This window comes from Nycticebus coucang, chromosome 21 (assembly GCF_027406575.1).
Source record: "Nycticebus coucang isolate mNycCou1 chromosome 21, mNycCou1.pri, whole genome shotgun sequence".
NCBI lineage: Eukaryota > Metazoa > Chordata > Mammalia > Primates > Lorisidae > Nycticebus > Nycticebus coucang.
Window position 1 is genome coordinate 55,976,245 of NC_069800.1, and position 23,267 is coordinate 55,999,511.

Here is a 23,267-nt window from a genome sequence, read left to right on the forward strand (position 1 = left end):
CCACATATGCCAAAGAACAGAAACATAAGAAGTTGGAAAACCCAAGAATACTCTAACATATTATTTTATTCCTATGGCAAGTTAATCAATTGAATGAACAAATTTTAAGATTTCCAGATTTTAAGATTTTTTGTGAATCTGACTACCAAAAGCAGCTGGAAAAACAGTATCCAGTGACAAAATTATAGAAGACATAAAATTGGACTCCTATAATCTACAATAGTTAAAAATTGTTGTAAGAAAATCTAAAGAATAGACTATAACTATTAAAAAGTAAACTATGGGGCGGTGCCTGTGGCTCAAGGAGTAGGGCGTCGGTCCCATATGCCGGAGGTGGCAGGTTCAAACCCAGCCCCGGCCAAAACCACACACACACACACACACACACACACACACACACACACACACACACACACACACACACAGAAAAAAAAAAGTAAACTATGAAAATGTTAAGAAACTTCACCAAGGTACTAAAATATCACAGTAATCCAAGACTTTTTTTTTTTTTGTAGGCAGAGTCTCACTTTACCGCCCTCGGTAGAGTGCCAGGACGTCACAGGACTCATAGCAACCTCCAGCTCTTGGGCTTCTGCGATTCTCCTGCCTCAGCCTCCCCAGCAGCAGGGACTACAGGCGCCTGCCACAACGCCTGGCTATTTTTTTGTTGCAGTTTGGCCGGGGCTGAGTTTGAATCCACCACGTTCGGTATATGGGGCCAGCGCCCTACTCACTGAGCCACAGGCGCCACGCGTAATTCAAGACTTTTTAAAAGAAAGTATTTGCTCCTATTCAAAATTCTTTCCAGAAGGATTTTTCCTGGATCTGTGTCAGTATCAAAAGCCAGCCAGTTATTCTCTTGGCTAAATATAAACTGAAAAGTCAGCAGCTGCAGGATATTACAAAGAAAATATGACAACTAGGTTGGAAAAGTATGAATATTTGATAGAGCTTCATACCACAGTACAGTAAAACATTCAATGCAATAATTTGAAACACAGCAACATATTAAAATATTTGTGGTACAAAAAGGATTTCTGAAGTCCTTTAAAAAAACATCTTTTGGGAACATCATGGCCACAAAGCAGCAGCTTTCTCAGCATGTCAATCTTGAAAAACCCTGGCCTAGTTCTTGAATTGAAATGGCAGAATCTCACAGGTTACTCCTGAAAGAAAGCTGCTGATTAAAACTGGTTTGGTTGCCCATTCATGGAAGATAGTGAACTGAACTAGGAATCTGATGCTGCTCCCACTTCAGAAAATGAGGAGGTCTGGAGGGTTTTGACTGGAATTCAATGTACCTGAAAGATGCATATAAAGCCAAAGGCAAGTAACTTATTCTGAGCACCAGCTGGTGTAGTCTGGCTGCCTAATTAGCCTACCCAGATGGGCAGATTTTCTTTCTCCTGGTCTAAAGCAACAGTTCTTCCAGTGTAGCCCCAAATAGTCTGGACCTCATCTAGGAACTTGCTAGAATTGTAAATTTTCAGGCCCCACCTCAGAACTCTAGCATCTAAAACTGCAAGGGTGGACCTGGCAATCTGACAAGCCCTACAGGTGATTCTGATGCTCACTGGTTTGAGACCCATTGCTCCAGAAGAAACAGTGGCCACTTGTCATTCTTTACAATCTAGACCAGGCGTCCTCAAACTGCGGCCCGCAGGCCACATGAAGCGGTGTGAATTGTATTTGTTCCCGTTTTGTTTTTTACTTCAAAATAAGATATGTGCAGTGAGCATAGGAATTTGTTCATATATATATTTTTTAAACAATAGTCCGGCCCGCCAACGTTCTGAGGGACAGTGAATTGGCCCCCTGTTTAAAAAGTTTGAGGATGCCTGATCTAGACAACGTGACAGCAAACACGTGGTGAAAGAATGCAAGACCTATGTTCCTGCTGTGAGGGTTGGTGACTATGCCCAAAGATCAGATTTTCTCTGACAAGGATGGAGAAGAAGAGGAAGATGTAGGAAGTAAGTCAGGACAGCAGGGGAAGGAGAAGACACAGTCGATTCTATGAGAAAATGCTTCTATAAATACCAACTAGTCAGGATAAGAGCTTTCCAGTTTAATAGGCTGAACAACCACTTTTGCTTTTGCCCTATCAGATAAATTTTTTCTCATATATGTCAAATTTATATACTTGGCTATATCAAAAGTCAGACCTTAGATTAATTCATTGAAACACTGTAATTATTTTTTAGTTTATATTTTAGAGACAGGTCTTGCTCTGTGTCCAGGCTTGCCTCAGCTTCCTGAGTACCTGGGACTACAGGAACTGAACCAGGCATCTGGCTCTCACCAAGTATTTACTGAACACCCACTATTATGTCAGGGACTGTGCTGGGAACATAGAGAACAAGACAGAATCCTCCCTAGTGATAAGGCACAGAAAATACACAAGAAAAGAAAGAAAACTTTAGGTTAAGTACTTTAGAAGAAAATAAACAGTGAGCCATGACAGTGATGAAAAAACTTCATCGAATAGGGTGGCCAAGGATGGCTTTTCTGGGTAGCTATGACCTGAAGAATGAGAAGCAGTCAGGAACAGAGGAGCAGATGCAGGGACAGAGTAGGAACAGAAGTGTGTGTCATACCACGTGAGCTCAGGGGGCAGCAGGGTCTTCTGGGTCATGGAAAATTGCTGGATTTTATTCTAAGCATAGTGGGAAGTGCTTTCTGAAGGGGAATGGCAGTTTCTGTCTTATGTCTCTAAAAGATCATTCTACCTCCTGCATAGAAAATGGATCGGAAAAGGGCAAGATTGAAGCAGGCTTTTTCAGTCTTCCAGGCAAAGGAAAAATGGTTCTGGTTAGACTAGGATGACAACAGAAGAGATGGTAAAGATGGAGAGAAGGAGGATTTGACATTTACTCTGGGGTTACCCCTACCAGACTTGGGATGCATGTGAAGATGAGGAAAGACTCCTACTTGAAGGTCATTACTATCTACCCAGGAATGAACTAATTGGCCAAGACAGAAACATCAACACACAGGTCAAGAGGTTGACACCCGGAGATACTTAGTTCAGAGCGTAGGCAATGGAGGCTGGAAGAAGGATGACTGGCCAAGAGCACTTGTCCTGGAGCAAAGCTCTCCTGGTTTCTGCACTCTGGCTCTGCAAGTCACCCACTCTGAGCCTCAGGCTAGTCACTTCCCCTCCCTGAGTCTATTTCCTCATCATCACAATAGATATTTGCCTCAAAGGGTTGCTGTGAGAAGTGAGATAATGTAGTTAAATACAGTGTCTACCACATAGTAAGCACTAGACATGCAACTTAACAGAAGCCCCATGTATAATACATGACACGAGGGGGCCCCAAGCCTAGTAGGGTAAGTTATTCAGTATAAAGCATAAGCAAGAGCTTCCTTAACAATGGACCTAAGTCGTACATTACTCAGAAGGGGATGAACAGTGGCCAGGGACGCTATAAAAAGGGTTCCTGAGATGGATGGCAGCAAACACTTCTCATTAAACCCTTCGCCAAGATTAAACACTCCAAGATCTAGAAGAGCATGTCAGAATCCATGCCTTTTCCATCTCCTTCCTAAAATGCTGGAGCATGTCAGGGAGGGAACTAGAGTCAAAATGCCTGAGCTACAGTCTGAGCCTCACCAGTTTCCCTCGGCTTCCGGCTCCCTGGCTAGGCACTGGGTTGTGGTGAATTATAAGAATGAACAGGTAAGCCAAAGTACATGGAAGACTCTAACGCACCATATAGGATCTAACAATGGTATTAAAATATTTACTTCACAGTGGCCTTTCAGAATTAAACAGAGAATCCCTAATTTCGTATTCCATTTTTATCAAATTACTGTAGAGACACAACCCAGGTTGGGGCAGGGAAGGGAGAGGGAAGAATAGAGACAGATATGGAGAACAAAGAGAATGATGGGGGGAATAAATAGGGCAGTTTTCCAGTTAAGGTGAAGGAGAAAACCATGATCATCAAAATTAACCTTAGCAAGCTCTCTGGCAATCCCTCAGGAGTACAAAAGCTTGTACTAAGCCCAACAAAGCCAGTTCCCCTCCATTGCTCGAGCTGTTTGGTTAGCAATGCTGAATGTGGGGCCCATGGCACTTAACTACAATTAGTACAAGATGCTCCCACAGTGAGACACAGGGAGACTAAGACCAACTAAGGGACTATGGTTTCATACCTCCTCTCTCCAGCTTTCTCTGGGGAACACCCTTGAATGAAAAGGATAGCTACTTAAGTCTCCACTGCCCACATGATTAAATTTTCATAAGTTGAATGTGGGTATGAGACCACTCCCACGTATACAAATTAAAAATCATGCCAAGCCAGGGCTTACCTCACTGGCACTTGGTTTCTGGTTAACTGTTAGGGAAACCCGCGGGATGCTGAGTGAGAGGAAGGACCAAGGGCCACTGTCTGATGTCCTGGAATCCTTGCCAAGGCAGGAGGAAATCACCTGTCATAGCATGGGCATCCTGAAGGATGGTGGTGGGCTTTTCAGTTCCACCCTCAGGGATTTATGCAGAAATCACACATTGCAGAACCAGGGGAAGTGGGAAGGCAGTGTAGCCAAATTCTGAGAGCCGTGACCATAAAAAACTAGATTCCACCCTTACAGGAACTCCAAGGCTTCACAGCTGTTTCCTGGCAACCAGAGGCATAGATTAATCAAGAGGCTCAGTCTAAACCTGACTAAGAAGGCCTTGGGGCCCCTGACCACACCTGAAAGACTTCTCTGGGTTAGAAGGTAGAGAGACCTGTACATTCTTTTTTTTTGGAGATTCACTACGTCACCCTCAGTAGAGTGCTATGGCTTCATAGCTCACAACAATCTCAAACTCTTGGGCTTAAGTGATTCTCTTGCCTCATCTCCCAAATAGCTGGGTCTACAACGCCCAGCTATTTTTTTGTTGCAGTTGTCATTGTTGCTTTAGCTGGCCCGGGCTGGGTTTGAACCTTCCAGCCTTGGTGTATGTGGCTGGCGCCCTACCCACTGAGTTACAGGCGCTTTTTAGTTTAACTCAATTATGGTCTTTTTACTTCCACTCTTAGCACCCCGCACTATTCCCACTGCCTAAGGTCGTAGGTCTCATCGTCCTCCTCTTTTTAAGACTCTCATTCTAAACTTAAATAAATTTGAACCTATTTCTTTGGAAAAAAAAAAAAGACTCTCATTCATTCATTCATTCATTAACTATTTACTGAACACCTACTTCCCACTAGACACTTGTTCAATGGCTTCCTCTTACATTTATTAAAAGCCAAAGCCATCTTCTCCATTTCATCCCCTTACAAGCCTCCTTGCACATCGAGGCTCTTTATACTATTCTTTCAACATGCCAAGTTCCCACCATGGGCCTTTGCACTCAGTCTGCTCCTCTTTCCTCCCTTTGACATGCTGGGAGTTGGCTCTTTCCACCACTTAATCTTGGTTCAAATGCCATCTTCTCAGAGAAGTCTTCCCTGACCACCCCTGCAGATGTTATCACATAATTTCTTTCAAAGCACTTGCTGCTTATGTCTTACTTATTCCTTCAAGGCTTTCTCCCTAACTTGTACGGAAGCTGCTCAAGGACAGGGGCCACGTCCATTTTGTTTGCTATTCTCAATGGGACACAGACCCTCAGTGAGTATCTGCTGAATACATAGACAAAGAGAATTTTGGGAAGCCCATTCTAGGGCACCTCAAAGCCTGTTCTATGTTATTTAAACCATGCCAAGTGCTATTGTATTTCATCAGAGAGCAGCTGATGATGCTTTATCTGACCCTCACAACATTTATGAAGCACTCTTCAATTGGCAGGGTCTCAAGAAGTCAGAATCCAGAAGTTATTAAACTGGATTGTAGGTTGCCAACCTCAAGTGATTGCAAATGTGGCTGAGCTGCAATAATACCATAATGCTGGCTGCCCCAGGCATACCATACTCCCAAGTCCTTAGCAACCCAGCAAGGGTGTTATTCTGGTGAGAAGTTTCCCTCGGAAGTCTGACCTGATTCAGTCCCTCTCCTCTGGGTGTGCTTGTGGCGATATCTTGGTAAATTAATTGACTCAGCACTCTTCCGGCTGAAACCAAAATCTGATAAAAGGACATATGGTCTCCTTTATATTCCAAAACCTCCACTGCTTTAAGTGTAAAGTCAGCTTTTGGTGAGTCACTTCAGTAGATCCCTTACATCCAGTTCCTTTTATTCCCACCTCAACACTCAAACAAGTATGGCTCCTTGGATGCTAGAGAAACAAGATCCTAGAAAGATGGAGTCCCCTCACACCATTTCCCTTAGATCACCAATCCTTTCCCTACACTGCTGCTGCTGTGGCCTTAAATTGTCTCAGGACTATAGTACTCAGGCTGATGTCCCTGCAGGCCCACTGTGGGGAACATCGCAGCCCTGTTTGTGCCCTCCATCAGAGGGAATCCACCCTCACCCCATTTGGGAGAACCTCTTTGGCCAATTTTACCACCAGGCACTAATGCTGCACCTTCACCCAAGAGTTCCCATCTCATCTGTTCCTCTCTTCACTCCCAGCCAATGGGGGAACTTTTTAGCTAAACCCACATATCTGACCCAATAATCCAAAGGAGTGCAAAGGAGTGACAGTCTCCAAAAAGACACACACTTCTAGGGTATGCTTCCCTCTCACTCAATATAGGAAAAGGAAATTCTTCTTTAAAAGATGTATCTCTGGAACCTGACCTGTTCCCACTCTCACCTTCTGCAGGAGACTCCTTCAGTGGACCCCTGCTCCCAACCAGTCACCCCAAGGGCACAATCCCATCTGCACAATCCCCTCATCCAATGTCAGAATATCCACCAACTGCCCCAGTGAGAGCTTGCCTGCTGAAACCTAACTTGGAGGAATTCATCTGTCCCTAGAAGAGGGGTCTGGTAATAATGGGTTTATTTCACTATTGCTCCAATCAGATCCCTCTGGCATCCGAATCCTTTCTCCCTCCTCACTCATTCTGCGAAGATCCCCTTAATTCCCACGAAGAGCAGACACTCCAAGGCTCCTTCTTTCAAATCAACATAGGTATTTCTCAGCTAAACCCATCCCCAAAACTAACGCTGGAACCATTCCCTTAACCAATGGGAGATCCTCTCTGGATCCTGTTTCCTCCTATCCAGCCTGAGGGGCTTCTCTGATGTCCCTTCCAAACAGATATCCCAAGCCCTCCCCCTCACCTGGACCTCCAGCACCCAGTAAGGGACGTCCCTCCGCTTTGGGGAGCCTCCTCATTCTCCGGGGACCCTTCGATCCTCCCAGAGTCGCTAGCCCCGATCTCCTCAGGAGTGCTCCAGGGCTTGCCCCTTGCCCACTCCGGCCCCCGAGCAGCGCCGCCGGGCCCGGCCCTTCCTCTGATCGAGGCCCTCACGCCGTCCTGGGCCTCTCCGCGCCGCCCACTGGCCCCTCAGGCCCCCGCCCGTGCTTCTGGCCACCGCCTGCTCCTCCTCCCCCATCAGGCCGCGCCGATCGCCGCCGTGGAGTCCAGCGGACAGAGGCGGCGCGGAGACCCTGGCCTGCTGCAGGGGCCTCTGCGAGCCCCCGGCTCAGGCCCGAGCCCGCGCCCCATCGGCTGGCCGAGCCCGGCACCCTCGCTCACCCGAGCCCGTGGTGGCTGCCATCTTGCGTCGCTGTCGCTCGAAGGCCGGCCCCTTCTTCACCCCCCACCCGTTCCCCTGGCCCTGATGCGCAGGCGCGCGCGCACGCGCAAACGCCATCGCTGACGCCCGCTCCGCGGACCTGCGCGACTCAGGGCGGTGAAGGTGTTTTCTCCCCCTTTCCCTTTTGGAGAGCTGAAACTCGGGTGCGCGAGGGCCCAGCAACCTGCAAGACATTCTGGGCTCGGGTGCAAGGGAGGTGTTAAGGTGCTAGGTGAGAAGGGCAGGGGTAATCAGGCTTGGGAAGGCGCGATTGTGAAAGAAGAAGGAGAAAAGCAAGTTTCCAAACAAAAAGAGCCTCTTTCGCTCAGGGCATTTTCCTATCTAGTTGAATCCTCACAACATCCCTACTAGGTCAAGATTAATGTGAAAAATGAAGCTAAAAGACATGAAGCAATTTATCTAAACTCAGATGTTAAGTGGCTGAGTTAGAGTTTGAACCCGGGCCAGGTCGTCTTGCATCGAGGGATCCCGGCCAGAGGCAGCTTGCGTTAGGTGCAGCTAAATGATTTTGAGCCATTAAGGAGGCAGGGAACGCATTCGCTCATCCATCCGCCCTTTCATTTATTCATTTCTTCTCTCATCGATCTATGCATTGATCCAAATGAATATTTATTAAGCATCTACTATGTGTCAGGCACGGTGCTAGGTTCTGGGGTTGGATATATATCCCCGAGGAAGCAAGTTCCTGCTCTCGGGGGCTTACAATTTAGTTGGAGACAGAGGAGAGCAAATAAATAAATAGAGAATGTAACTATAATAGGATAGAGAATAAACCAGTAACAGGCAGCACAGAATGGTCAGGAAGGGCCTCCTAGGGTGGTCATATTCCAACGGAGACCCGAATGATGAGGTGAAGGGAACCGCCTGTACAAAAGCCCTGGGAAATGTATATATGTATGTGTGTGTGTGTATATATATATATATAATTTTATTTTTTTTGATACAGAGTCTCACTTTATCGCCCTCGGTAGTGTGCTGTGGCGTTACAGTTCACAGCAACCTCCAACTCCTGGGCTTAGGCTATTCTCTTGCCTCAGCCTCCCGAGTAGCTGGGACTACAGGCGCCTGCCACAACGCCCAGCTATTTTTTTGTTGCTGTTTGGCTGGGGCCGGGTTAGAACCCACCACCCTCGGTATATGGGACCGGCGCCCTACCCACTGAGCCACAGGCGCCACCTATATATTATTATTATTATTATTGTCATTTTTTTTTGAGACAGTCTCACTTTCCTGCCCCCGGTAGAGTGCTGTGGTGTCATAGTTCAGCAACCTAAAACTCTTGGGCTCAAGCGATTCTCTTGCCTCAGCCTTCCAAGTAGCTGGGAACCCTCCACAACGCCTGGCTATTTTTTTAGAGACCGGGTCTCACTTTTTCTCAGGTTGGTCTCAAATTTGTGAGCTCAAACCATCTACCTGCCTCAGCCTCCCAGAGTGTTGGGATTATAGGTGTGAGCCACCACACCTGGCGGAAATATATTTTCAAATAAATAAGTCCATGAAGCAGTGCCTCCTTTATCACAAATGATCTGAGAAACCCTTATATGAATGTAGAAACTGAGTGTGAGAGAAGTGAAGGAATTGACATAAGGTCACAGGGCAAAACTCTGGCAAAAGGACAAGGACTGTAAATACAGAGAGACAAGGAAGTTGGAATCCAATTCATTATTATTTTTTTTTAACTACATTCACTTCTCCCAATCAGGGCAAGCTCCATTTGCCTCCCAGTTGGAGGACTCCAGCAGCTTCCATCCTCTTCCACACTATCCATTTTCTATATGATGGTTAGAGTATACTAAAGATAGTCTCCTGTTAAAGCCTTCAGTGGCTCCCCATTTCCTCCTGATAAAATATAAACTCTGCAAGTTGAGTGACCAAAGATTTATCACCCACTGAGGACAAGGGAGACCTATTATAATCTCACCAGGATAGGCAGGGATGGTGGCCCATTCCTGTAATCCTAGCAATCCCAGGGAGACCAAGGTGTGTGGATAGCTTGAGCTCACAAGTTCAAGACCAGCCTGAGCAAAATCGAGACCCTTGTCTCTACTAAAAATAGAAAAACTGAGACAAGAGGATCGCTTGACCCCAGGAGTTGGAGGTTGCTTTGAGCTATGACGCCACGGCACTCTACCCAGGGCGACAGCTTGAGATTGTCTCAAAAAAAAAAAAAAAAATCTCAGCAGGACAATTGGAAACCAGGACAAACCAGGATAGATGACACTCTACCCATAATGCCTTGCACTCAGAGCCAGGCCACTGGGATGTCTAGGGCATCAAAATTGAAGTCTTCCACTCAAGTCATGACACTGCATTTGCACAACCCTACAAGTAAGTATCTCCATAAAGTTTGCCCCCTAATTGCCTCACTTAATCTTATCCTAGCCTTGGCACTGCCTACACCTCTGAGATTTTCTGGATCTCTGCAGCTACACTGGTCCTTTTAAAGGCCTGTAGAACACAACATGCACTCTCCCTCAGGGTCTTTGTGCTGTTCCCACTCTTCAATTTTCAGATGCAGCACCACCTCCTCAGAAAGCCTTCCCTGATTTCTGCTACCAAGTCAAATTCAGCTGTAATCAGCTCTCAAAGTGCCAAGTGTTCCTTCTTGCCAGCACTGACCACATGTGAAGGGACTTCTTATTTCTTGTATCGTGATAAAAGTTTCCCTTGGGAAGCATGGAAAATATTTGCCCTGGACTTTAGTAGCTGTAAAGCATTAATAGTAAGTGAAAGCATTTTGGGTTTCTAAGGTGTGGAGTGAAATTTTCTGAGTTCAAGTCCTTCTTCAACACTCACTTTGCTGTGTGACTTCAGGTAAGACGTTTGAACCTCTCCTGACATCAGTCTTCTTTTCTAAAAAGCAAGTTGGCCTGCAGTGGTGGCTAATCCTAGCACTCTCCGAGGCCGTAGGAGGAAGATCACTTGAGCTCAGTTCAAGACCAGCCTGAGCAAGAGTGAGACTCCATCTCTACTAAAAATAGAAAAAATCAGCCAGGCATTCAATGTGGCAGGTGCCTGTTGTCCTAGCTACTGGGGAGGCTGAGGCAGGAGGGTCGCTTGAACCTAGGAGTTTGAGGTTGTCGTGAGCTAGGCTGACCCTATGGCACTCTAGCCTGGGTAACAGAGTGAGGCGCAGTCGCCAAATAAGTGCTTTCTAGTATTGACTTCACAGGATTGCTGTGGAGATAAAATGCTTTGATAAAATTTTTGGCACAGAGAGGAGGACGGAACACTGAAAGAGCTGACATTTACCAAGGCGGTAATCCAGTTTTTAATTCTTCCCACTAGATGAACCAACTCCTAGGAATGTGCCCATTTTAGAGACCAGAAAAATGAGACTCGGAGCTAATGGGTAGAAAAATGAGGATTAAAACACAAGTCATGTGTTTTATTCATGATGATCATAAATGTTTGCTCGCATTGAATCCTTGGTTCTTGTAGAGATTTTCTTGCAAGCAAAACTGACGATACACTGTAATTCGAATTCCTGCGCAGAGCAGATCGCTGAAAGAAAATGTTAAGCGGAACGGCCTGAGGAATGCTGGTTATCGTAGTACAGCGATGTCGCGGAGCCTGCTGGGAGTTGTAGTGCTGCCCGCGTACGTGCCTTTTAGGAAGAGGCTCCGCCCCCTTCCTGGAAGACAGGGAAGGTTCGCAGAGAGGTATTCTTCTCCCTTGCTTTGTGCTTCAGCTGGTAAACACAGCTGATGGGGTAAGAGAGTCTTGTTTTATTGGATAGTTGAGAAGATTAAAATGGTATCTAGAAATAGAGAATTTAAGAATTTAAGTGCTATGTAAGTATTAGCTGGTATTGTTATTTAATCTTCGTGACCCTTGTAAAAGTAGCTATTGCCATCTCCATTTGTCAGATGAGCAAACTGAGTCTCCTTGGAGTTAGATAGGTTTTTCAGGTCACACAGGAAGGAGAAATAGTTTTGGAAACCAGTTCTCAGTAACTTTGTGCACCTGCTGATTTTCCCCTGGTGAAGGAGGTGGAGCCTGAGAGGATTCTAGCAAAATGTGGGCAGGTTTGTTTTCTCAAAGTGCATTCTGGCTGCCTGGAGGGAACTAGACGAAGATACGAAATTGGGCAGCAGCAATATTGGAGGCAGGAAGTCCAGAGAGGTGGTGTGTTTAACACTGTTTACTGCCAGACCAGCCACCATGTACCCACATGGGTGTGAGTGTTTGGAAAGTTTCCCTCTCCTGATAAAAGATGGAGAGAAAGCTTTTCTGTCCCTTTTCCTACAATATGAGGTTGTGGTGGCTGGAGCTGAGACCAGGAGGCACAAGCCAGAGGTCATAAAGCTGATATGTTGAAGATGTTAGTTCAGAAGGATGGCATGATGTGGCTGAGCTGTTACAGGACTCCTGGGGCTGACTGCCTAAACAGTTCTTAAGACATAAGTGACTATTGCTTAAGCAGCTTTTTTTTTTTGGTGTTTTTTTTTTTTTGTCGGGGGCTGGGTTTGAACCCACCACCTCCAGCATATGGGACCTGCGCCCTACTCCTTGAGCCACAGGTTCCGCCCGCTTAAGCAGCTTTTAAAGGTAGGTGCTTGTTACCTACAGCCAAAAAACATATCTAATAGATACAGAAAGCTGGTCCAGTGGTTTAGCTGAGAGAAAACTGTTCCACAGTTTTTATTCACAAACTATTATTAACAAGTAGGAAATCACTAGGGCTGCTTGGGAATCTATGGGATCTGAAAGGCATGAGTCATTTGACAAAGTATATCCAGGGTGGCGCCTATGGCTCAACAGGGTGGCCCCATATGCCGGAGGTGGCAGGTTCAAACCCAGCCCCAGCCAAAAACTGCAAAAATAAATAAATAAAAAGTATATCCAAAATATAAAAAATTATATAATGCTATCCACAGCCTTTATGTTTATATTCCCAATTTATAGTTAAAACAACTCAACTTTGGGTGGCACCTGTGGCTCAGTGAGTAGGGCGCCAGCCCCATATGCCGAGGGTGGCGGGTTCAAACCCAGCCCCGGCCAAGCAACAACAAAAAAAAATAGCCGGGCGTTGTGGCAGGCGCCTGTAGTCCCAGCTGCTTGAGAGGCTGAGGCAAGAGAATCGCATAAGCCCAAGAGTTAGAGGTTGCTGTGAGCCGTGTGATGTCATGGCACTCTACCTGAGGATGGTACAGTGAGACTCTGTTTCTACAAAAAAACAAAAAAAAAAAACCAACTCAACTTCATGTTATACTTTTTATAATTACAGAAAGTAAAGTTGAACTGTTGACAGAAAGGGTCATGGAGATCCAGAAGAGAGACAGTAAAATTCCTGGGAAGGGATCTATGGTTAGCAGGATTTGTGATGCATTTGTTAGAGGCATTTTATGGTACATATGTGAACTCATACCCCCCTGAGCTGTGTCTGAGCATAGCATTAAGACATTTAATGTATGTTGTAGTTTGTAAAATATACAGTCACAAGGGGGTGGGAGTGGATGAGTAGAGGGATCACAGTACATTTCATTTACTCTATACGTGGATGACTGGGTAGTTTTCATCAGCATTTTCCTGTACATTTTATTTTTGTAACATCTAAATTTTGTATCATGTTACTTTTATGGTCAGGGAAAAGAATGAAAGCTAGGAGCAGGGGTGTGTGGTGTGACAAAACGAACGAGGTTCCTTAATTTACTATATAAACAAAAAAGATAGACAACCCAAAAGAAAGTTATAATCATGTCAAGCATTAATAGTTACTGTGTTCCGGGAACATAATGTTTTGCATATACCAATCTTCACAATTATCCTATGAGGTAGGTACCATTATTATTTGCATTTTGCAGGTGAGGAAACTGTGACACAGAAAGATTAAGTAACTGCCCTAAGTCATAAACTTGTAAGTGGCAGAGCTGGGATTTGGAAGCCAAGTTCTTTTTTTTTTTTTTTTTGAGACAGTGCCTCAAGCTCTCTCCCTGGGTAGAGTGCTGTGGCATCACAGCTCACAGCAACCTCCAACTCCTGGGCTTAAGCAAGTCTCCTATCTCCGCCTCCCAAGTAGCTGGGACTACAGGCGCCCGCCACAACGCCCGGCTATTGTTTTGTTGCAGCCATCATTGTTGTTTGGCGGGCCCTGGGCTGTATTCCAACCTGCCAGCTCAAGTGTACGTGGCTGGCGCCTTAGCTGCTTGAGCCACAGGCGCTGAGCCTGGAAGCCAGGTTCTTAATCACTACTACTCTGCCTTCCAAGAAAAGTAGGAAAGGATGTGAACAGATAAGGAAATGCAAATGCCTTTTAAACTGACAATAATCTAGATACCCAGTATCACTCAACCTATTGTATTTCAGTGATCGTAACACACACAGTTTTACATCCGAACAGCTCTGAAATCAGGCTGCATCTTAGAATCAATGACATCTTAGATTCAAAGAAATACAGTAAGAGAAATGCAAATTAAAACCACCTATCAGATTGGCAAAGAACAAAACATTTGATAACACACTGTGTTGGCAAGGGTGTGGGGAAACAGGCACTCTCAAAAGTTGTGTGAGTTTAAATGGACACAGCCTCTGGAAAACAATTTGGTACAAGCTATCAAAATTCAGAATACAAACACCCTTTGACCCAGCAATGCCATTTCTAAGAATTGATCCTTCTTATCTACTGGCCTTAAGAGCAAAGACTTAAAGTTCTCTCTTGAGTATGGCAGTGTTGTAATGCAGTGGGAACCACAAGTGGGTTTTGGTCTAGGTCCAGTTGTTCTCTGCACAGAAGCCAAATTACTGAGTTGACCAACTAGTATTGCCGAGGAAGAAAGGATTTTTTTTTTTTTGAGACAGAGTTTCAAGCTGTTGCCCTGGGTAGAGTGCCATGGCATCATAGCTCACAGCAACCTCAAACTCCTGGGCTCAAGTGATTTTCTTGCCTCAGCCTCCCAAGTAGCTGAGACTCAGGCACCCACCACAATGCTTGGTTATTTTTTGGTTGTAGTTTCATTGTTATTTGGCAGGCCCGGGCTGGATTTGAACCCACTAGCTCTGGTCAGTATATGTAGCTGGCGCCCTAGCTGCTGAGCACTGAGCCAAAGGAATTTTTAATAATGGCAGAAAGGAATTTTTTAATGTGTCTTGCCATGAGAAGGGGAGTAGCTGCCTCTAATCTGACTCCCTGACTGAGGAAGGTCATGGGCTTTTTTTTTTTTTTTTCTGATACAGAGTCTCACTATGTCACTATGTCACCCTTGGTAGAGTGCTGTGACATCACAGCTCACAGCAACCTCAAACTCCTGGGCTTAAGTGATTCTCTTGCCTCAGCCTCCCAAGTAGCTGGGACTATAGGTGCCCACCACAATGCCCAGGTATTTTTTTTTGTTCCAGTTGTTTAGCTGGCCTGGGTAGGATTCGACCCCGCCATCCTCTGTATGTGGCTGGCATCATAACCACTGTACTACAGACACTGAGCCGATGGTCATGAGATTTTTAAGGAGGGGCCACATGCCTTGGGGTGGGTCCTGGTGATATCATAAGGGGCTACATGCATTGGGGGCAAATTGTGGGGGACTGTGATTCTTGGGTCAGGAAGTCTGCCCTGGAGCCTTCAGAATTTCAACTCCTTGTCTTGTAGAAAATCCTTCATTTCTGGCTGTGGTGGCTCACTCCTATAATCCCTGAACTTTAGGAGACTAAGGTGGAAGGATCACTTAAGGCCAGGAGTCCATCATTTCTGAGAAACAGCTCAAAGGGTCAAACAGTTAAGATTGAGAGGATTATAAAAAGTGTGTGTGTCTGTGTATGGGTTTGTGGAGCCAGTTACAGTAACACCTACAACTGTGAATGACCTCAACACCCATTGAGGTTAAAAAAATGCAGGTTGGGGCTCAGCGCCTGTAGCTCAAGCAGCTAAGGTGCCAGTCACATACACCAGAGCTGGCAGGTTTGAATCTAGCCTGGGTCTGCCAAACAACAATGACAACTGCAACCAAAAAATAGCCGGGCGTTGTGGCGGGTGTCTGTAGTCCTAGCTATTTGGGAGGCTGAGGCAAGAGAATCGCTTGAGCCCAAGAGTTTGAGGTTGCTGTGAGCTGTGACACCACGACACTCTACCGAGGGTGACATTGTGAGACTCTGCCTCAAAAAACCAAAAAAATGCAGGTTGGGTCCATTCCAAAGTTGGGAGGCTGTGCATCTAAAAAAGGACTAAGGAAGCTTTCTGAGCATAGCATTATAATGACAGTGTCTCCAAAATATGTTGTAGAGAGAAGGAAAACTTCCCCTTTGTTCCTGGAAGGTGCACTGAAAGATCAGCTCGTAATAAGGCAGATTAATAAGAAAGAGATTACAAATGTATTTATCACACAAGGGAGAATCACAGATTGATTACCCAGTATCCCAGTGGGATCCAGAAATTTAAATACCCTGATTTTAGAGGGGAGGGGGAAATGAGGAGTATAAGTTTAGGAGCAATAAATTGTTACTAGGGAAGATGAATAGATACTCCAGAGAATGAATGGGTGGTATGAAACAGACTTGTATGATTCTATGTGGAAATTAAATTAACCTGAGATAGGTATTATCTTTAAAATGGAGGGAAAGCCCCTTTCAACACCTGTTGATCTCTAAGGACCTTTATTTTTTATTTATTTAAAAAAATAAATATTTTTTGGAGACAGACTCACTATGCCACCCTCAGTAGAGTGCTGTACCATCACAGCTCACAGCAACCTCACTCTTGGGCTTAAGCAATTCTCTTGCCACAGCCTCCCGAGTAGCTGGAATTACAGGGCACTTGCCACAATGCCCGGCTATTTTTTTGTTGCAGTTGTCATTATTGTTTAGCAGGCCTGGGCTGGGCTCAAACCCTCCAGCTTCAGTGTATGTGGTCCGTGCCCTACTCTCTGAGCTACGAGTGCCAAGTCTCTAAGGGCCTTAAATTCAAAATATTCTTTAGGGTGGCGCCTGTGGCTCAGTGGGTAGGGCGCTGGCCCCATATACTGAGGGTGGTGGGATGGAACCCGGCCCTGGCCAAACTGCAACAAAAAATAGCCTGGCATTGTGGCTGGCGACTGTAGTCCCAGCTACGTGGGAGGCTGAGGCAAGAGAATTGTCTGGGCCCAAGAGCTGGAGGTTGCTGTTAGCAGTGACGCATGGCAATCTACTGAGGGCGAAGTGAGACTCTGTCTCAAAAAACAAACAAACAAAAAAACAACCAAAATGCTGGGTGCTGAGGGAAGGCTGTCCTAGCCCCCGCCATCCAAGCAGCCTGCCTTGGTGCCCCACCGCGTCCAGTCATGACCCTGCGCCCCTCACTACTCCTGCTTCATCTGCTGCTGCTGCTCAGTGGGGTGATGTGCCGGGTGGAGGCTGGGTTTGAAACCGAAAGTCCCATCGGACTCCCAAGTGGAGACACTGGTGGAGCCTGCTGCTTTGGGAGACATGCTTCACATACACTACACGGGCAGCTTGGTAGATGGATGCATTATTGGTATAACCCTCTGGTTATAGAACTAGGCCAAAAGCAGGTGATCCCAGGTCTGGAGCAGAGCCTTCTAGACGTGTGTGGGAGAGAAGTGAAGGCAATCATTCCTTCTCACTTGGCCTATGGAAAACGGGGATTTCCATCATTTATCCCAGCCAGTGCAGTGGCACAGTATGATGTGGAGCTGATTGCACTGAACCTAGCAAACTACTGGCAAAAGCTAGTTCCCGGAAGGGCATTTTGCCTGTGGTAGGCGTGGCCATAGTGCCAGCCCTCCTAGGCTTCATTGGGTATCACTTATACAGAAAGGCTAACAGACCTAAAGTCTCCAAAAAGAAGCTCAAGGAAGAATAATGAAACAAGAGCAAAAAGAAATAATAAATGGTAATTAAAAAAACAAAACCCCCTAGAGTATTCGTTATACCAAGGAGTCATATTTTCGGGTGAAATTCCCTGAGACCCTTCAATGTAAAAGGAAAAAATGCAGGACTGGGTCCATAACATCCTAGTGTGTGAAAAGGTGGAGCATACATACCTCTCTGCCTATATAGGGGACTTGCAAGGGCCTTGTGAAAGTGATGGCCTCTAAGGAGAACTGAGGGCTTAGAGGAACATGAGCTGGGGAGCAATTTAATCTTCACTTTATTTATTTTGTGAGACACAGTCTCACTTTGTCACCCTCAGTAGAGTGCTGTTGCATCACAGCTCACAGTAACCTCAAACTCTTGGGCTCAAGCAATTCTTTTGTCTCAGCCTCCCAAGTAGCTGGGACTACAGGTGCCTGCCACAACGCCCAGCTATTTTTAGAGATGAGGTCTTCCTGTGGCTCAGGCTGGTCTCTAACCTGTGAGCTCAGGAAGTTTACCCCCCTCGACCTCTTAAGTGCTGGCATTACAGGTGTGAGCTATTGGGCTGGCCTACTCTTCATTTTAAATCGAGGGTGGGGGCTTGGTATCTTTTTTCTGTAAAGGGCCAGATAGTAAATATTTTAGGCTTTCTTAGGCCATTTGGTCTTTCAGGCAGCCATTCAAATCTGCTGCTGGGAGCAAAAGCAGCCTGGGACAGGATGTAAATAAGAGGGCGTGACCACATGCCAATTAAACTTTACAAACCACCTAAATTTGAATTTCCTGTCTTAGGAAATATGCCCTCCTAATCATTTAGAAAATACTTGTGAGGCTGGGTGTGGTGGCTCACTCCTGTAATCCTAGCACTCTGGGAGGCCCAGGCAGCTGGTGGATTGCTTGAGCTCATGAGTTCCAGAACAGCGAGCAACAGGGAGAACCCTGTCTCTATGAAAAATGAAAAACTGAGGCAAGAGGATTGCTTCAGCCCAAGAGTTTGAGGTTGCTTTGAGATATGATGCCACGGCACTCTACCTCGGGGGACAGAGTGAAACTATTTCAAAACAAAACAAACAAAAAACCCCTAAACGGGTGATGTCCACAGCTCAGTGGGTAGGGTGCCAGCCATGTACACCCAGGCTGGTGGGTTCAAACTCGGCCTGGGCCTGCTAAACAACAATGACAACTGCAACAGCAACAACAACAACAACAAAAATAGCCGGGCATTGTGGCAGGTGCCTGTGGTCCCAGCTACTTGGGAGGCTGAGGCAAGAGAATCACTTAAGCCCAAGAGTTTGAGGTTGCTGGTGACACCATGGCACTCTACCGAGGGTGACATAGTGAGACTCTGTCTCAAACAAACAAAAAACAATCCAAAAAACTTGTGAGCTATAGAAAAACAAATAGGCTGAATTTGGCCCACTGGCTCGAGTCACTTAGTCCTTTTGTAGTGTTTGATTCTTTTTTTTTTGGGAGACAGAGTCTCACTATATCAGCCTTGGTAGAGTGCTATGGTGTCACAGCTCACAGCAGCCTCAAACTCCTGGGACTACAGGTGCTGGCCACAACACCCAGCTATTTTTTTGTTGTAATTGTCATTTTTGTTTGGCAGGCCGGGGCTGGGTTCAAACCTGCCAGCTCTGGTATATGTGACTGGCGCCCTAGCTGCTGAACTACAGGCGCCGAGTCAGTAGTGTTTGATTCTTATTCTTTATGCTTATGCATGTAACACCTATTGCAAAATATTGAGAAGCGTAGCTTGAAAATTTCTGGTTGTCAGTCGGGAGTGGGTTAAAGTTGGGTCAGGTGCCCTGAGGCGTGTGCCCAGACCCCCCCCCCCCCCGAAAAAAAAAAGAAATGAGCAGAGAGGGATGCGTGACCTCAGGTCAGAGCTGGAGCCCTGCATGGCACCTACCCTGCATCACCACCAGATAGCAGCACATGCCTGCCTAAAACCAAGCCACCCCTCAACCGCTGGGAGGCCGTGGGCAGAAGTTGGCTCCTGCAACTGTTTTATTTTACCCATGGTGTTTTTTTTTTTTTTTTTTTTTTTTTGTAGAGACAGAGTTTCACTTTATTGCCCTCGGTAGAGTGCCGTGGAGTCACATGGCTCACAGCAACCTCCAACTCCTGGGCTTAGGCGATTCTCCTGCCTCAGCCTCCCGAGTAGCTGGGATTACAGGCGCCTGCCACAACGCCTGGCTATTTTTTGGTTGCAGTTTGGCCAGGGCTGGGTTTTGAACCCATCACCCTCAGTATATGGGACTGGCGCCCTACTCACTGAGCCACAGGCGCCGCCCTACCTATGGTGTTTTAAACATGGAGCCAGAGTATATATGTATGTATGTATTTATTTGAGATAGAGTCTCACTATGTTGCCCTCGGTAGAGTGCAGTGGCGTCATAGCTCACAGCAACCTCAAACTCTTGGGCTTAAGCGATTCTCTTGCCTCAGCCTCTCAAGTAGCTGGGACTACAGGTGCCCACCACAACGCCCAGCTATTTTTTGGTTGTAGTTGTCATTGTTGTTTGGTGGGCCCTGGGCTGGATTCGAACTCATTAGCTCCGGTGTATGTGGCTGGAGCCCTAGCCGCTGAGCTACAGGCACGGAGCTGGCGTCAGCGTTTTTAAAGTCTGCATTTCTGGCTTCTCTTTAACTAGCTGGTATGAGTAGCAGCTGCCCTTTGGGGCCTGATGTCCCCAGGTCATCCCAGTCCCCAGTTGTCAGTTGCTGTTTCTCCTGCGGGTGGTGTTCCTCGTGGCAGACCATTTTCACTTGTCACCTGCCTCATTCCCTCTCACCAGTGAGAGTGTTTAAAGCACAAGGGCCCTGGGTCAGGCCTGGACTCTAATCTTGGTTCTGCCACCTACCAGCTGTGTGACCTTGAGCATATCACATGACCTGCGTGCCTCAGTTTCTTCACCTGCAAATGGTACTTAGAGTACTCACTTTTCAGAGCTGCATAAACTGCTTGATGGGACCTGTGCAAAGCTCCCTGCACAGTCTGGCACAAGGTAAATATTAAATAGCATTTTTCAGGCTGGGCACGGTGGCTCATGCCTGTAATCGTAGCACTCTGGGAGGCCAAGGCGGGTGGATCGCCTTGAGCTCAGGAGTTCAGGACCAGCCTGAGCCAGAGCCAGACCCTTTGTCTCTAAAAATAGCTGGGTGTTGTGGTGGGTGCCTGTAGTCCCAGCTATTCAAGACGCTGAGGCAAGGGGATCACTTAAGCCCAAGAGTTTGAGGTTGCTGTAAGCTCAAACCCACGGCACTTTGCCAAGGGTGACAAAGTGAGACTGTCTCAAAAAAAAAAAAAAAAGAAAAAATTAGCATTTTTCCATCTGGCCCTCAGAGACACTTGTTTGCAAGCCCCTGATCTCACAAGTGGCCCCAACGCTCAGACCCAATGCATACCTTCTTTAGGTTTTGAAAGGAGTTTTTGCCAGCCTGCTGGATTTAGAAGTGATATGGTCTGAATTTGAGGCCTGGCTCTGCCTCTACTAGCTGTGGAACCTTGGGGGAGTCACTTTCTCTCTCTGGACTCAGGCTGAGTCTTCTTGCTGGCTCCGGCAGAACTGACAGATTGGTAGGGCTTGGAAACCAACCTCTGCCCGCGAGGCTGCTCATCTGGCCTCTCAGAAGAGTTTGGCTGCCTGCTCCATCCACCAGACTTCCTTTTGTAGTTAATACCTTGATTTTCTTCTGGGATCCTTCCTCTCTCTTCTGGCTTGGAAAGGGTTAATCACACAATCACACTTCTACAGCTCCAGGTGGACATAGTTCAGACCTGACCAGTTGGAACATTTCTCTCTCTCTCTCTCTCTCTCTCTCTCTCTCTCTCTCTCTCGCTGTTATATAGAACATTTCTCTCTCTCTCTCTCTCTCTCTCTCACACACACACACACACACACACCTTTAGCCAAGGTGATAGGCACACTACCTAATCCAGGCCAATGAGAGTCTGGACGTTTCACTGCAACTACTGGGAAAGCTCTTGCCACTGAGATTGTTGAGCTGGTCCCAAGTTGGAGAAAAACAGAGCTAAGAGAGAGAAACCAAGCTCTGATGAGTCATGTGAGCCCGTTGGTCCTGTCAATCCTTAAGTCAGAAAGTCAGAAACCTGTGGACTTCTCAGTTTTAAGAGCTTAGATAATCGTCTTAGCAATTAACTTTTGCTTTAGTTTCTTTTTCTTTCTTTTTTTTTTTCAGATAGAGACTCTCTCACTCTGTCACCCAGGCTAGAGTGCCAGGCTTTCGCTCACAGCAACCTCAAAACGCCTGGGCTCAAGCAGTCCTCCTGCCTCAGACTCCTAAATAGCTGGGACTACAGGTGCATACTGCCACCCCAGGCCAATTTTTCTATTTTTAGTAGAGATGAGGTCTCCTTGCTCAGGCCCGTCTCAAGCTCCTAAGCTCAAGTGATCCTCCTGTTTCAGCCTCCCAGAGTGCCAGGATCACAGGTGTGACTGACATTCTATCATTTTTTTTTTTTTTTTGAGACAGAGTCTCACTTTCTCACCTTCTGTAGAGTGCTGTAATGTCATAGCTCACAGTAACCTCCCAACTCTTCAGCTCAAGTGATTCTCTTGCCTTGGCCTCCCAAGTAGCTGGAACTATAGGCACCCACCACAGTGTCCGACTATTTTTAGAGACAAGGTGGTCTCACTCTTGCTCATGCTGGTCTTGAACCTGTAGCCCAGGACAATTCACCTGCCTTGGCCTCCCAGCGTGCTAGGATTACAGGCGTAAGCCACAGTACCTGGCTCTGTTTTTTGAGACAGAGTCTCACTTTGTTGTCCTTGTAGAATGCTGTGGCGTCACAGCTCACAGCAACCTCCAACTCTTGGGCTCAAGCGATTCTGTTGCCTTAGCCTCCCAAGTAGCTGGGACTACAGGCACCCACCACAATGCCCAGCTATTTTCAGAGATGGGGTCTTGCTCTGGGCTCAGGCAGGTTTGGAACTTGTGAGCTCAGGCAGTCCACCTGCCTCAGCCTCTTGGAGTGCTAGGATTACAGGCATGAGACACTGTGCCTGGCCCATTCTATCATTCTAATAACCTTCCTTTTGTGGACCCCTTCTTTAGTCATAAATCCAAAGTCTAGTGGTAGGCAAACTTTAAAGAAAATGGAGTTATTGGGCGGCGCCTGTGGCTGAGTGAGTAGGGTGCCAGCCCCATATACCAAGAGTGGCGGGTTCGAACCTGGCTCCAGCCAAACTGCAACAAAAAATAACCAGGCGTTATGGCAGGTGCTTGTGGTCCCAGCCATTCAGGAGGCTGAGGCAAAAGAATTGCCTAAGCCCAGGAGTTGGAGGTTGCTGTGAGCTGTGATGCTACAGCCCTCTACTAAGGGAGACAAAGTGAGACTCTTGTCTCTACAAAGTAAATTAAAAACAAAACAAAATAAATGCCATTATTTGTGACTCTACCCAAGAGTCTTTTCTCATTTCCCAGGTTTTCTTTTTTTCTGGCTAAACTATCTAGCCTGGACTAGATATTAATTGTAAAGTCTGGATTGTTCGCTACAGAACCCCAGTGCCTGGCCATATGAGGTACCTTGTAATTACTTGCTTGGTGAATAAACAAGTTATTTATTTGTCAAAAATGTGTGGAGGCTCTCCACTCACTATCAGGCTGAATGTAACATGTGCCTGTTTTCCAACCTCATCTTCCACCTTCCCCTGTTCACTGTCTCCTAAAAATCCCAAGCTTTTCTGGCTAGGGAATAAGACAAAAACAAACAACCCAACCTGCTTCTCATCTCAGGGCTTTTGCACTTCCTTTCCCATCAAGAGGCCCAGTCTCAGATCAACATAACCTCCTCAGGGGCCCTCCTGGAC

At 46.4% G+C, this 23,267-nt stretch overlaps 1 protein-coding gene and 1 pseudogene across 1 annotated transcript in view; one reads left to right on the forward strand and one right to left on the reverse strand.

Moving 5' to 3' along the window:
- Positions 1–7,667, reverse strand: part of UBE2V1 (ubiquitin conjugating enzyme E2 V1) — a 39,355-nt gene extending 31,688 nt beyond the window's left edge. Inside the window, exon 1 of the mRNA XM_053573482.1 lies at positions 7,587–7,667. Within this exon, the coding sequence (XP_053429457.1) occupies positions 7,587–7,608 (22 nt within the window). The 5' untranslated portion in view covers positions 7,609–7,667. The remainder of the gene's footprint in view (positions 1–7,586) is intronic.
- Positions 7,668–16,642: 8,975 nt separating this feature from the next.
- On the forward strand, positions 16,643–18,586 carry LOC128573346 (peptidyl-prolyl cis-trans isomerase FKBP11-like; annotated as a pseudogene).
- Positions 18,587–23,267: the final 4,681 nt, after the last annotated feature.